Source organism: Podarcis melisellensis (genome assembly GCF_964234715.1).
Source record: "Podarcis melisellensis genome assembly, chromosome: 11".
Taxonomy (NCBI): Eukaryota; Metazoa; Chordata; class Lepidosauria; order Squamata; family Lacertidae; genus Podarcis; species Podarcis melisellensis.
The window spans coordinates 30,737,232-30,751,462 of NC_138543.1; the positions used below are offsets into that span (position 1 = coordinate 30,737,232).

Consider the following 14,231-nt stretch of genomic DNA (forward strand, 5'->3'; position numbering starts at 1 on the left):
TTTAAGATGTCCAAAGCAACTTAAAATGCACATTTTTCTGCGCATAAGCTGCATTAAATTCAGTGGGTAAACTCTGCCTATATATGTCAATTGTAAAATCCAAATTGTTAATATTTCACACACCAAGCTTTTAGACTTTCCAGAAGAAGCCATTTAGACCTCATAATTTTGTATACATTTGAAAAAACGAAAACAAAAAAATGTTCCTTGAAGGTGAATAACCATATTAATATTGTTAGAGCCACCAATTCCATCGACATGCCTTGGGAGATGTATGCTATCATTTTCTACTCTGGTTAACCACGTACAGCTTGTTGATGTCCAAGTGACCTTTTCCAGGATGAGTGGAGTGCTAAGTGTGGTAAATGAGTCGCGTTCCCTCATCTGGCATGACAGATGTTTGATTTTCTTGGCATTTGCAGGAATGCACAAACAATTATGAGTGATATAGCTTATGTGCCAGGAGTAAAGCCAGCTACCTTGCATTGCACATTAGCCATCATTTCAGTATGATGAATCTGGCACTTTGTGTTGTACTCACAGAACTTTATCAGTATTTGGGAAACCATAAGCAGGGAAAATGCTGCTCTGGGAAAAGGTCGCTCCTTCCTGACTTATCATGTGCCACGAGGATGATTTAAAGCGCTTTTCAGAATCAACATTCATTGCAAGTCATAAAAAATAATAAACAAGCAGAATTCCTGCCATGTACTGCTCAGAAGCTGAACTGATTAGTTTAGCGTTGGGTGCTTGTGCAGACCATTAATTGTCCCCAAATCAGCTTCTTGCCAGTGAACACATGAAAAACTGTCACCCAGTCTCATTTGTTCATTCAGTGTTGTTGGTCATATTTATTTCTGAATATCGTGCTCTCTTGAAGGTTCACTGCAGGTAGCAATATTTACACCCTCTCTTGACAACCCAACAACAGGTTACCATGCTTTTAGCCCATTTTAGACACTCAAAACAGAGAGGTTGAGAGAGAATGGTTTGTTAGCAGTCATGTCACAGAGCCAAGGCAAACATCTCCACCCCCAACCCACTGGCGATAATCAGGATTCTGTAGCTGAACTGTTTTGGATACTTTTCCTTCCTAAAGGAGCAGATATTATTTTACTATAGAATCACAGAATCATAGGGGTGGAAGGGAACTTGAGGATCATGTAATCTTGTGGTTCCCAATGTGGGGCACACCCCATGGGGGCAATTTGATATTTTTTTTGGGGGGGGGGAATTCGAGAATGAGTTAACAGTGGATGATCTTTTAGGCTTCCTCCACGTAAATACAGTGGTACCTCAGGTTACATACGCTTCAGGTTACAGATTCTGCTAGCCCAGAATCTGTAATATTCAGGTTAAGAACTTTGCTTCAGGATGAGAACAGAAATTGTGCTCTGGCGGCACGGCGGCAGCAGGAGGCCCCATTAGCTAAAGTGGTGCTTCAGGTTAAGAACAGTTTTGGGTTAAGAATAGACCTCTGGAACGAATTAAGTACTTAACCTGAGGTACCACTATAGTTCACTTTTTGAATAATATATAACGGGGGGGGGGGGGCGTGTCAAGATTTTAGAGATGCTTAGGTGGGGCATGGCCAAAAAAAGGTTGGGAACCACTGATCTAATCCAACTCCCCGTAATGCAGGACTATGCAACTGTCCTGCATGGGAACTGAACCTACAACTTTGGCGTAATATTATTATTTATACCCTGCCCACCTGGCTGGGTTTTCCGAGCCACTCTGGGCGGCACCACACTCGAACCAACTGAGATATCATGTTTTATTTTATTTAATATTACTGCTCATTCTGGGTATTAGCAGTAGTGTTATGTGAAATTTGTTTAAATAGAAATCTGTAGCTTATTTGGCCAAATGTAAAAAGCCTCCCTCTTTGAACAAGTATTTCTACTCGTTTGTGTTGCATCTCAGCATGCAGGTAATGGATGACTCTAGTATCTAGTTACAAACTGCAACCATACCAAGGCGTTAATGGAGAGTTTTACATAATTATCCCATCTGCTTTCTACTGGGTGAGAAAACAAAATACAAAAGACTCAAAATGTTAAGTTTTGTGCCCAGTATGAACAATGGTGCCAGATGTTCTTTTTGTTTCAAACAGTTCCAGTAATCAAAGGGGCAGCGATTTTTAAAAATTGGCAACGATAAATTTCAAGGTATATCTGGCAGGGTAAGAAGCCGAGGATAAAAATTTAAGATATTGACACACAAAAGAAACAGGAGGCTTCGCCCTGCCAGACTTGAAATTGTATTACGAAGCATCTTGCCTCTGTTGGTTGAAGGAATGGATGAAATTAGAAGACACGGATGTGTTAGATCTTGAAGGTTTTGATAATAGATTTGGGTGGCACGCGTATTTGTGGCATGACAAGAAACGGGTACATAAAGGTTTTGAAAATCACATTATAAGAAGGTCTTTGATTGAAGTGTGGGAAAGATATAAAAACTTGTTGGAACAAAAAACTCCATATTGGTTGTTGCCGTTGGAGGCGATAAGTGTAAAGAAAGTCAATATGACAGGGGGTTGGGTGACATATGAGAAGTTAATGTGTAAAAGTGAAGGAAAATGGAAAATGAGACCATTTGAAGAAGTTAAGGATTATGTGAATGACTGGCTGCATTTTTTTCAAATCAATGAGATGTTTAGAAAAGATTTAAATCAGAGGGGTTTTGCTGATAAAGAATCAAAATTTCAGACAGAAATATTGAATAATTATTATAAGATTTTAGCAAAAATGTATAAGATATTATTGGAATGGTGTACGAAGGATGAGGAGGTAAAATCAGTTATGATTGACTGGGCCAAAGATATAGGGCATAATATACAAATGGAGGATTGGGAAAGACTCTGGAAAGAAGGTTTAAGATTCACTGCATGCACAGTTATAAAAGAAAATGTTATGAAAATGATGTACCGATGTTATGTAACACCTGTGAAGTTAGCAAAAATGTATAAGACAAGTAACAAATGTTGGAAATGTAAAGAAAAAGAAGGTACCTTTTTTCATATGTGGTGGGAATATAAGAAGGTAAAATGCTTTTGGGAAATGATTTATAATGAATTGAAGAAAATGTTGAAATATACATTTGTTAAGAAACCAGAAGCATTTTTACTAGGCATTACAGGTAATGAGATAAATAAGACAGAAAAGAAGTTATTTTTATATGCAGTGATAGAAGCAAGAATATTGATGGCCCAGAAATGGAAACAGGAGGAATTACTTACGATAGAAGAATGGAGAACTAAAATGATGGATTATGCAGAACTGGACAGAATGACAGGAAGGATCCGGAATCGACAAGATCAAAGATTTACAGAAGATTGGGAAAAGTTTATCCAATATATGTAAAAACTGAGTGATAATCAAATTACGTTTGTAAGTTTTAAGGAAGCTCTGTGAGGGGAAATGGTTAAAAGGGCAGAAATGTGTAAAAGGTAACAAAGGGAAGGAATGGCAGACAAATTGAGGGAAGTCAAAAAAGAGAAGATGCAATTAAGATGTATGGAACGTATAAATTTTTAAATTTTTGTATTTGAAAACCAATAAAAATATAATACACACACACACATATATATGAACAATGGTGCCAAGAAGGATAAGATCCAGGCACAAGAAAGCACATTTTCCTGCTTGCTCTCACAGGAGGGTAGCGATGGCTACCAACTTGGGTGGCTTCTGAAAGATGATCAAATTCCTTGAAGACAAGGCTATCAATGGCTATTAGTCATGATGGCTTTGTTCTGCCTCCAGTTAAGAGGCAGTACTGCTCCTGAATACCAGTTACTGGAAGGAGACAACAATGTTCCCATGCTCATATCCTGCTTGAAGGTTTCCAACAGGCTTGCTTGGCTACTGTGAGAACAGTTGGGCCATTGGTCTGATCAAGCAGTGATATTAAATTCTTGAGAATAATCTTTTGGATAATATTCTCAATTAATGAGATTATTAGATAGTTTTCATTTAAAATAGAATATTCATTTTAATGCATTGAAAATGATATAATTAGTTAATGTGCATGTTGTATAATAGTTACTCGCACTAAATAAAAATATAGAAACATCAACTGTTTAAATCAAGGCCACCTCACATTCTGTTACACATATTTGTACAGGTCTAGGTATTTTTAAGTGTATAAAGCATTAAATCTACTTTCTGTAAAAAAATCAGTGTATGGCCAAGGGTGTAAAATTGCTAAGAATAAGGTCACACCAAAATAGAAAAAAGGCTATTACATATAGTTGAGATACATACAAATACAAATGTTTATCCAATTAAATGAATAGCATTTTTAAAACTAAAAAAATATGTTTTGTAGTTCACATTTCAGAACTGCAAATGGGGAATGACACAATGCCCAGTAATTAACTAGATCAAAAAATCATTATTCATTGCTTACACTGGCATATCACAGCTCGACTTATTATTTACTAGATTTTTTAAATGTGGGTTGTAAAACTGGTTCTTACATTAGAATTTAGTTTGTGGAGGATATTCTCACCTCACATCACTAATGAAGCAGATTGTTATGTTCAGAATGTAGCTAAGACACCAGTAATTTAGCAGTTAATTTCTGGTGGCCCATCTGTTGAGAGATTTCTCATAAATTACACTTGATTACAAGGCCTATCTGATCCAGCAAAACAACTTTAAAAATTCTTAAGACAAAACTGCTTGTGAAGGGTTGCTTACTCATTTCTATGGGGGATAGCCAATGATAGTCACTCAGTGTAGACCCTTTGCAGCCAAGTCCATTGATTTCAGTGGATCTAGTCCAGGTTTGGCTTAGTTGGTTACCACTGTCGATCACTTGCCTTACTTTAAATTTAACAATTAGTAGGCCAGAAAGCAGATGAGGATTTACCTATGGAACCCATGGTGGCAATACTAACATGCAAAAAGCTCCCTACCTTAAAAACAATAATAAATGTTGGAAAAAGAATGTTTGTAGCAGAACTAGAAATGGATTTGGGCAGGAAGATTAGTTCTGGTACCAATGACAAATTCCTGAATTGTGTATGCATGCAAAGGCATCCGGTTACTTATTTCGTAGCATGTTTTACCTGAGACTGTTTTGCACATGAGTCTAGGTTGGTGGACTTCAGGGCTGCAGTAAAAAAATGAATTCTGTCTGAGGACTGCCACCCTTGATAATAGACTACAGTATAGGAATTCCAGTTTAACTGGGGTTTTTTTAGTAAGAATGCTTAATATTGCAGACCAATACATTCTCTAGGAGCAAACCATGCTGCTCTTTCTACAGTTGGGAGTGGCATACCAACACTGAGTGCAAGAGAAAAGGTCCAGCTGCAACAACTGAGACACATTGCCCACAGCTGGACCCCTATCAATGGGATCTGGGCCACTGATGAACACCCTCAAATAGAACATCATCCCCTCAGTGAAAAACTCAAGTTTCCCAGATTTATACCAGTAATTGCATATTATAGAGAAACTGAAAGGTGTGTGTATGAAGATACCAAACAGACTGAATTAAGGCAAAATATATAAGTCTCATCTCCATTTTCAATGAGGATGGAATGATTCTGCATTGTGGATTTCAATAACTGAGCAGCAAGCAAAAATAAAAGCCCACACTCTATTTTCAGATTTAATTTTTATTTACAAACACATCCAGTGTGATTAGTCTTAGTTGTATGCTTTCTTTCAGAAAAGAAAGTTGTACTCTAGATAAACTTCCATCTTCATTCTGAAAGAGAAATAAATAAGTCAGGCAGACAGAAAGCCCTTCCTTACAAATACTTTACAGTGAATTCAATAAATCAAATTGTGAAGTATACTCCAAAGGCATCATCACATACAGATCAGACTTATGCATTAACATTTCACGGAACACTGTGAAATTAGATCTGATGTGGACATTGGAAGCTGTTTTATACTAGCTCAGAATACTTATCCATCTGGTCCACTACTGTCTACCCTGACTTAACAGCAGTTTGCCAAATTCCAGGAAGAGATCTTTCCCATTAATTGCTAATCAATATCATTTCAACTGGAAATTATAAAGGCTGGATCCAGGATCTTGTGCATGCAGATGGTCCAACAACGACCCATGCCCCTGCTCTTGTTTTATATTATTATTAATGCCACAATCTTGGAGGGGAAGACATTCCAAACCCCTGGCCAGCAACAGCGGGGCTTAAAGAAATGGCATAGCCGCTGCTGCATCTACAAACCTGCCATCCATGATGACCAGCACAGAAGGTGGTGGAGAGTATGGGGAAACAGGTAAAAATGCCACTATACTATGCCAGTTCCCAGTGAAGGTGCACATATCAGGCCCATCACTGGTACATAACGGTAGAGAGCTGGTTCAGGATCAAGCTGTAAAGCCAAAGGTGCAATACCTTTCGCTTAAGTACTTTTCCTTCTTTCAGCTCAACAGCAGAGATCAAACTGCTATGAAGTTGACAAGCTTAAATATTTTGCTAGTGCTTTTAAATGAGGGCTCCCACCTTAATATTTTTTATGCCAATTCAAATCTGGATTTAATCAAAGGCAATTTATATGTGTGCAACTTGCTCTACCTGCATTACCCAGAATTTTAACTACTCACAGGAATAGTGCCTACCACTTAAAGAATAACACAGTAATATTTGTATTTCTTCACCAGCAAACAAACATTTAGTGTTAAAACAAAAATTCATAGTGTATGTATAGTTCTGCGACAATCCAAGTAATCCACTGGCACACAATAACAAATTTAGAGAGATATAAAACAAATAGTAGTAATTACCCATTATTGTATGTTCACTTCTTGAGCAGCTGGTGCCTTACTACAATAAAAGGAGCAGCAAATCCACTTCCAAAGAAGGCTGCCATCATTGCCAATAATCGCCATTTGTTTTCCACAGAAAAAGGGAGGTTCTGGAGAGAAAAGAATTTTGAAGTTCTTTTATAGCGGTGGTACCAAGTTATTAATATGCGCAAAAGCTAATTTAGCCAAGTCCTAGAAAAAGTGAAGGAAATTAAAGACTTAATTGTTCTGATCCCAATCATTATCATTTAACTGTACTCAATGTGCATTCAGCCATATTTTTAAAATGTGGCAGTGTTGGTACCAAGACAGATTTTTGCCCTGCATATGGGAAGACTTCATGTACAATTTGAGCCAGGGTATTCATTTGCTTGACTCTTAAAAGAGTATAAAGGTGTAAACAGTGATTAATCATAGGTGAGACTAAGATCATGATTTAATTGTATTTTCATGGCATTATTGCAATATCACCATTTTATTTCCCTCCCAAATGATCTTCTGTCAACTTCTTTAATAGAATTCACGAAGAGGACTAGGTACATCAGAAAGCGTTTACAGTATCATCATTATTCATACTGTTATGTTCTCATCATTTGTACCACTGGAAACTTAGCAGCCAAGGAGAGAGAATCATGTTGCATTAGCAAGAATATTGTACTATGTCAGTGCTTAAAGCCCACAAAGTGATGCATTGAGTTCAATGTCTATAGATGGGATCTAATATGAAAACTCCACAATGTTGAGATAGCTCAGTTGGTAGAGCATGAGACTCAGGGTTGTGGGTTTGAGCTCCATGTTAGGAAAATGATTCTTGCATGGGAGAGAGTTGGACTAAATGAACTTTGCTGTACCTTTCAACTCTTCAATTCTATGATCAATCTAATGAGTTAGGTGCACCAGTGGAACGTTTTGTTGGAAGTTTCTCAACCCATAGCCTTCTCCCCTGTGATAAAACTGAAGTACTATTTTGAAACCAATGAGATTTTCAAGACGTTTCCAGCAATCCCACCTAAAGTAGCCCTTTAGAGAAGTGGTTTCATATTAGCTAAGAACTGCAGAACCCCTGTTTTTCAAAAGCCAAGCCACAGACCCCCTACTTTTGAAATTTTTGATATCCCTGTTGTAGTTATTGTTATGTGAATGGTACCATGGACCCTCTGGGGTCCGAGGACCACCGACTGGGAACCACTGCTTTCGATCCATGCTAGCATACCTCCCATTTTGTACAATGCATTTGCCTCATACACTGAAGGCTGCAGCCCGTAGCCTACATGGAGCCATTTTGCCTACTGGGGAAAAATGTCCTTGTATTTCCACCCCCCCCCCCATATTGGATTACTCCTATTTTTTTTTTAACCTCAAATTAGTAAATTAGTATTTATTAAGCTGGGCTTTTTTTGGGGGCAGAGATTGCCCTTCAGTTGTTCAGATTTTTAGAGGGAAGTTAGCCAAAGTCTTTGAGCTTTGGGGGGGGGCGGGGATCACCTTTCACCTTTGCAGAGCTTTCTTTTTAGAGGGAAGTTACTGTTGAGCCTTTTTTTTTTGTTGAAGCGATCACCCTTTAGTTGTGATCTAAAGGGTTAGGTTCAGTCAAATGGGCGAGTACAAATAGCATACATTTAATAATAATAAATAATGTGGTGTTGTTGTAAGCAGCTGTAGGGCGAAGCAAGGTCCTAGTGGAAGAGCAACGGCTGGGGAACGGATTGCTATATGACCTCCGAGAAAACGAATGAAAAATAATCGCTTCGATAGAGAGATTGGGATGGAAGGGGGGATCAGCACCCCTCCCTGAAAGACCCCCCCCTCAGCCTCCTCAAACCCAAGCGCCAACCAAGAAGCACCCCCGAGACCCCAAGAGGCGCAAATACCCCAGCATGGCGGGCAGATACCTCCTAGGCCCAGGGAAGAAATTGCGGGGTGGGTGTGAGCCCCCGACCTCCCCTTTCTCCCCTGCCCCGTCCTACCTTTCCAGGCCCCTCCTCATAATGCGAACGGCGAATGGCCGAGGTGGCGAACCGGCGGACGCTGACACCCAACATGGCGCCGGGAGGACGAGCACGCACAACCGGCAGCGGAGGGAACCTGAGCGGAAACTGGCTGCCTCTTCCCTCGACACGACCTTGGCGGGAGTCACCAGGCCCAGTGCCTTATGGGAAAAGCGGAGAAGAAGAATCACGGCGGCCGAAGCGGGTAGCAAGGCTCGAAGCATCATGGGAGTTGTAGTTCGCGCGGGCTGGGCGGCGCTGAGGGGAGGGCGGAGCGACGCGGTAGCCCCGAGGTCTCGGGTAGCCCCGAGGTACGGGAGCAGAAGCGTCAAGGGTCCCGTTCGTTGTGCTTAGGCTGAAAGGCGGCTGGGGAGGCGAGAAGCCTTCAAAACAAGCGCGCCCCCCCACCCCGCCGCCGCCCTGCGATAGCTCTCCGGTTGGAGTGGGAGAGATGCTGCCCGACACGTGGCGCTGAGAGAGCGGCGAGCGCGGAGACCCTTGGCAGCTCCACGTGCTTCTTCGCTTGCAGGGCGAAGCTGCCTCTTTCTCCTTGATGCGCTTAACTTGTGACAGATGCATACTATTATTAATAAAAATGCCGTCGTTGTTTATGGGTTTATCTATTCCCCTTCACACACGCGCGCATAGCTGTCAACTTTTCCCTTTTCTTACGAGGAATCCTATTTGGAATAAAGGAATTTCCCTTAAAGAAAGGGAAAAGTTGACAGCTATGCACGGCGCATTTCAAATGAAATGCACGCCAAGGAAAAAGGCGAGGAACTACTTAAATAAAAGGCAACGGGCATCATGTCATATATTCCATCGTGTTTTTGGCGTGCATTTCATTTGACACGTGAATACTATTCATATTGGTACTATCAGTAATAACAGCAACAGTGTTGTTTTTAAATTCTATAACTTGCTTGCCTATGCATATTATTCATATTATTGTTCTCAGTAATAACAGCAACAATGTTGGGTTTTTTTGTTTTTGTTTAAAAAACCACCCACCCACAAATCACTCTATAACTCGCTTGTCTATAAAAGCCAAGGAAGAAAACAAACATCACCATCAGTATAATCATTTATTAGACTTGTTGGTCACTAGTTACCCAAAAACCTTTGAGGGTAACCTCCCAGAAGCAACATCCTTGGGGTTGTAGTAAATATGCTCAGTGAAGATGCTGATCCAGTGTACAGCAAAAAGGCAATTCCTATGCTAGGAAAGAAACTGATTATAAAACTGCCAATATCATATGCTGTAACCGCACTTGGAATACTGAGTACAGGCCTAGTCATCTCACCTCAGAAGGATATTGCAGAGCTGGAAAAGGTTCAGATAAAGGCAACCCAAATGATCAATGCGATGGAACAACTTGCCTAACAGGAAAGGTTGCAGCATTTGAGGAAAGGTGGGTAAAAGGTGACTTGATATAGGTGTATAAAATTACGAATAGTGTGGAGAAAATGGGTAGAGAAAAGTTTGGTCCTCTTCTCATTACACTAGAGCTTGTAGACATCCAATGAAGCTGATGGTTGGAAGAAGCAGGACAGGCAAAAGATGTAGTTAAAGTATGGCATTAACTCTCATAAGAACTAGAGAGTGCCACCAATGAGAATGTATTTAAAAGAGTATTAAACAAAATTATGGAGAAATAGAGCCACGATGGCTATATTCTGCCTTCACTGTCGGAGGCAGTATGCCTTTGAATACCAGTTTCTGGGAGTTGCAGGAGGGGAGAATGCTTTTGTGCTCATGTCTTGCTTGCAGGTTTTACGCGGGCATCTGGTTGGCCATTGTGAGAACAGGGTGACTGGACTAGATAAGCCATTGGCCTGATCTGGCAGGCTTTTCTTATGTTCTTAAGTGACTGTGCTCTGGAAAATAATGGTACTACATTATTAATTCCCAATAAGACCTCCTCAGAGGTATGATGGTAAATTACGTGAGAGATGCTGACAAAAATGGTATTGATTTAAAAAACGACTAGGCAGCTTCAGATGAGGAGAAAAGAGAAGCAAAACATCATGCTTAGTGAAGAGGGGGAAAATGCCGTCAACCAGCCCAAGCTAAGCACTGTTAAGCCCCGCTGATTTCATTGGAGAGAGCTTAGCACAGATTGTCCATTAAAATACTTAAAAGGATATCAGGTAATATGGACAACAGACTTTCGCCAGATCCACAGAAGGTAGCTAATAATGAAATTGGCTGAAATAAACAAAAGATAGCTCCATGTTAATTGAAAAAGGGTCAGTTAACAGTGTCCAACTGGTGTATGCAATGACAACCCAATAGTAGTTTGCATGCTGGCAGAACATCAGTGATCAAACAAACCATGGGGTCCCCAGTGCGGTCCACCAAGACCATTAGTTCACATATGACGCTGTGTATGTCTCTAAGACTTAGACTGGAACATGATACATTAATATTCTGGGGACCACAGGTCACTCTTCCTTGCAGTATTTGAATGTTCCCTGCAAGCTGCTGTTAGAATTCCAGTTTCAGCACTACCTAGAACTTAAAACAGGTGAGCTGGTGAATCTTCCTGTAACACTGCTAGACTATTCGTGCAATTATGACACAGCTGGTGCACCTGTTGGCATCTTCCATCCCGAGCACTTAATTGTTAACTTAATTGTTAATTGTTAATTGTTAATTGTTAATTGTTAATTGTTAATTAATTAATTAGTTAATTGTTAGCACTTAACTGTATGGAGTCTTACAGCTGGGGCTGCAACTCTGTTAGACAAATTGCCACTGATTAATCATGCATGCTTTATTTGATTAACCAATCAATTAAAATTGCATATGTTTGCAAATAGGTTAAAATATATATTTCTGAAGCAAGAGGCATACTTTCCTTACAGTGCACAGATGTGTCATTGCAGTTGCCCTCTCGAAAGAGCCACTTTCCCTGTAATTTAACGAAGAGAGAACTTCTCATTTTAAAACTGCAATTCGTAGAAGCATTTATATTAAAAAATAATACAATTAAAAAAATTCTGCTTCTAGTAGTTAGATTGGAAGGAATGATGCAAGCGTGTGATTGAAAAGAACATTCTTTTATTATAAGAGAGGACTAGTTTTATTTTTGTGCATATGGAAAAAAAAATGTCCCTTCATTTTTTTAGTGTAGTGGCCAGGCTAGGATATTGAAGACCAGGGTTCAAATCCCACTTAGCAAAAAATAAATAAATCACAGGGTTATATTGGCTGGTCAATGTTGTTCTAGCTAACTTACTTTGCAGGGTTGCAGTGTGGATAAAATGAAAGGTGAAACCTTTCACACCACCTTGACTTTCCTTTAAAGATGAGATAAAAATATAATTAACAAACAAATAACATGTGTTTTTAGATGTAAATCCCACTGTCTTCATTGGGACTTACTCTCAAGGAAATGTACATCAGGCTTCAGGCTTCAAATCAGGTCAAAAAGCTTTCAGACAGGACTATCTTGGTTTTAAAATGCATATCTCTTCTCAAGCCTTCCTTTATTTGCAGGTATCCAGAAGAAATCATCTTCTTCATTCAAAAACAAAATATTTGTTGAGAAAGCCTGAAGGGCTGACAATTTCAGCAGCTAATCATCCAGGACTCTCTCTGCTTCATAAAAATGAACAACATTGTAAACGATAGCTCATTGCATTTTGTATGCGGGAAGTCGTATGTGCTAACCACTGGGGTAGCAAAAGATTTTCAACCAGCTCCTGCATAGGCTAAAGTGCTACACAGAATTTCATTTCACAGCTGGACACTCTCCAGAGCTGTGTGAAACTGCCAATTTTTGGCTTTGAGCACCTGAATACAAAATGGGTAGTTTTGCAAACGCACGTTAACCACATATGCGATCCAGCTTGAGAACATCATGTAGGGAGTGAATAGAGTTTTTGCCTGCTGAATTAGCCAGACCAGACAAGTCTGAAACCTATTGCTCAAGCAGAACACCTCCATTTTCATTAGCTCCCGCAGCTTCTAATAGGACAACGTTCCCTGCTCTAAATGACAAAACAAACAAGCAACAGTGCATCCAAGTTTTCAAGCAATGCAGTATGTTAAATTGTTTGAGCCATGAATGAATCTGTACAGAAAGGATTCCCAGCCTGATCCATGGATGGAGGAAGGAGCAGCAGCAGCAGCAGCAAAATGAAGTTGCACTTCCTTAACATGAAACATGATTTCTGGTCACAGTGGTGATAAAATAAATGCAACTGGAACCAGTGGGATGAGCACACATGTAATGTAGGAAGCTGCCTTATATCAGTTCAGGCTGTTTGTACTTCCAACTCTGGCTGTCAGTGGCTGTCCAGAGTTCCAGACAAGAGCATTTCCCTTCATCTTCAGCCCGACCCTTTTAACTTAAATGCAAGGATTTACTATACTGTGCCTTAGTGGTACAGTTATCTGCTTGGTATGCAGGAGGCCCCAGATTCAATCCTAAGTATTCCCAGGTAGGACAGGGAAAGAACCCTTACTGAAACCCTGGAAAGGCACTGCCAATCAGTGTTGTCGGTATCCATCTGTCCCGAGAGACAACCTAACCCTAACCCTAACCAAGCATGGAAGTCTTTGCCAATACAGTTTATATGCACCAGCCCCCACCCTGATGCCTCTGTGGATGGTGGGAGGAAGATAATAATAATAATAATAATAATAATAATAATAATAATACCACCCCACCCATCTGGCTGGGTTTCCCCAGCCACTCTGGGTGTCTTCCAGCAGAATATTAAAATACAGTGATTCATCAAATACTAAAAGCTTCCCTAAACAGGACTGCCTTCTAAAAATCAGATAGTTGTTTATTTCTTTGACATATGATGGGAGGGTGTTCCACAGGGCGGGTGCCACTACTGAGAAGGCCCTCTGCCTGGTTCCCTGTAACTTCACTTCTCGCAGTGAGGGAACCGCCAGAAGGCCCTCGGAGCTGGACCTCAGTGTCTGGGCAGAACGATGGGGTGGAAATGCTTCTTGAGGTATACTGGGCTGAATTGTGCCCGGAAATGGAATGGGAGCCAATGTAGGTCTTTCAGGACCGGTACAACTCACAACTTGTATAACTCACAACTTGTGCACATTTAACTTGTGTGCATTCAGTTGTACAGACTGGGTGGAAATTAAAAAGGGGCTGTGCATTCAGGAAAAAACAAAAACATTTGGCAACCCTACCCCCTGCCATTGAACCTAATGCATTTTGACTATACACAATTTTGGCCTTGGGCACTATTCCCAGAACATCACCCCAGTGAAAGTTGAGTGTTGCCTGTACTCAACAGAAGCCTGCCAGCTATTTCCCTCTGTTGGAAGATAGAACTGAACATGCCACGTGGCTTGTCCTGCACTGCCTATGCCTAAAACTAGCCTGCTTCCCTCAAATGTGAAAAGGATGCTGCTCCATTGCCCATGCTGAAGTAAGATTCAACTCCCAGTCCAGCTGGCTTATGTGTGGAATG

General features: G+C 40.4%; 1 protein-coding gene across 1 annotated transcript; it reads right to left on the reverse strand.

Annotated features, from left to right (window-relative positions):
• Positions 1–5,616: 5,616 nt before the first annotated feature.
• COX7C (cytochrome c oxidase subunit 7C) lies at positions 5,617–8,928 on the reverse strand. The gene is made up of 3 exons (XM_081930885.1): positions 8,760–8,928; positions 6,772–6,902; positions 5,617–5,724 (listed from the first exon to the last, which is right to left on the reverse strand). The coding sequence occupies exons 1-2, from the start codon at positions 8,832–8,834 to the stop codon at positions 6,786–6,788; spliced, it is 192 nt and encodes a 63-aa protein (XP_081787011.1). The 5' UTR covers positions 8,835–8,928; the 3' UTR covers positions 5,617–5,724; positions 6,772–6,785.
• Positions 8,929–14,231: the final 5,303 nt, after the last annotated feature.

Bases quoted from the DNA above. Each gene is read 5' to 3' on its own strand.
- COX7C (XM_081930885.1), bottom strand. From the start codon at position 8,834: ATGTTGGGTGTCAGCGTCCGCCGGTTCGCCACCTCGGCCATTCGCCGT. The intron at 6,903-8,759 runs GTAGGACGGGGC...TTTTCTCTCCAG, and splicing joins ATGAGGAGGGGCCTGGAAAG to AACCTCCCTTTTTCTGTGGA.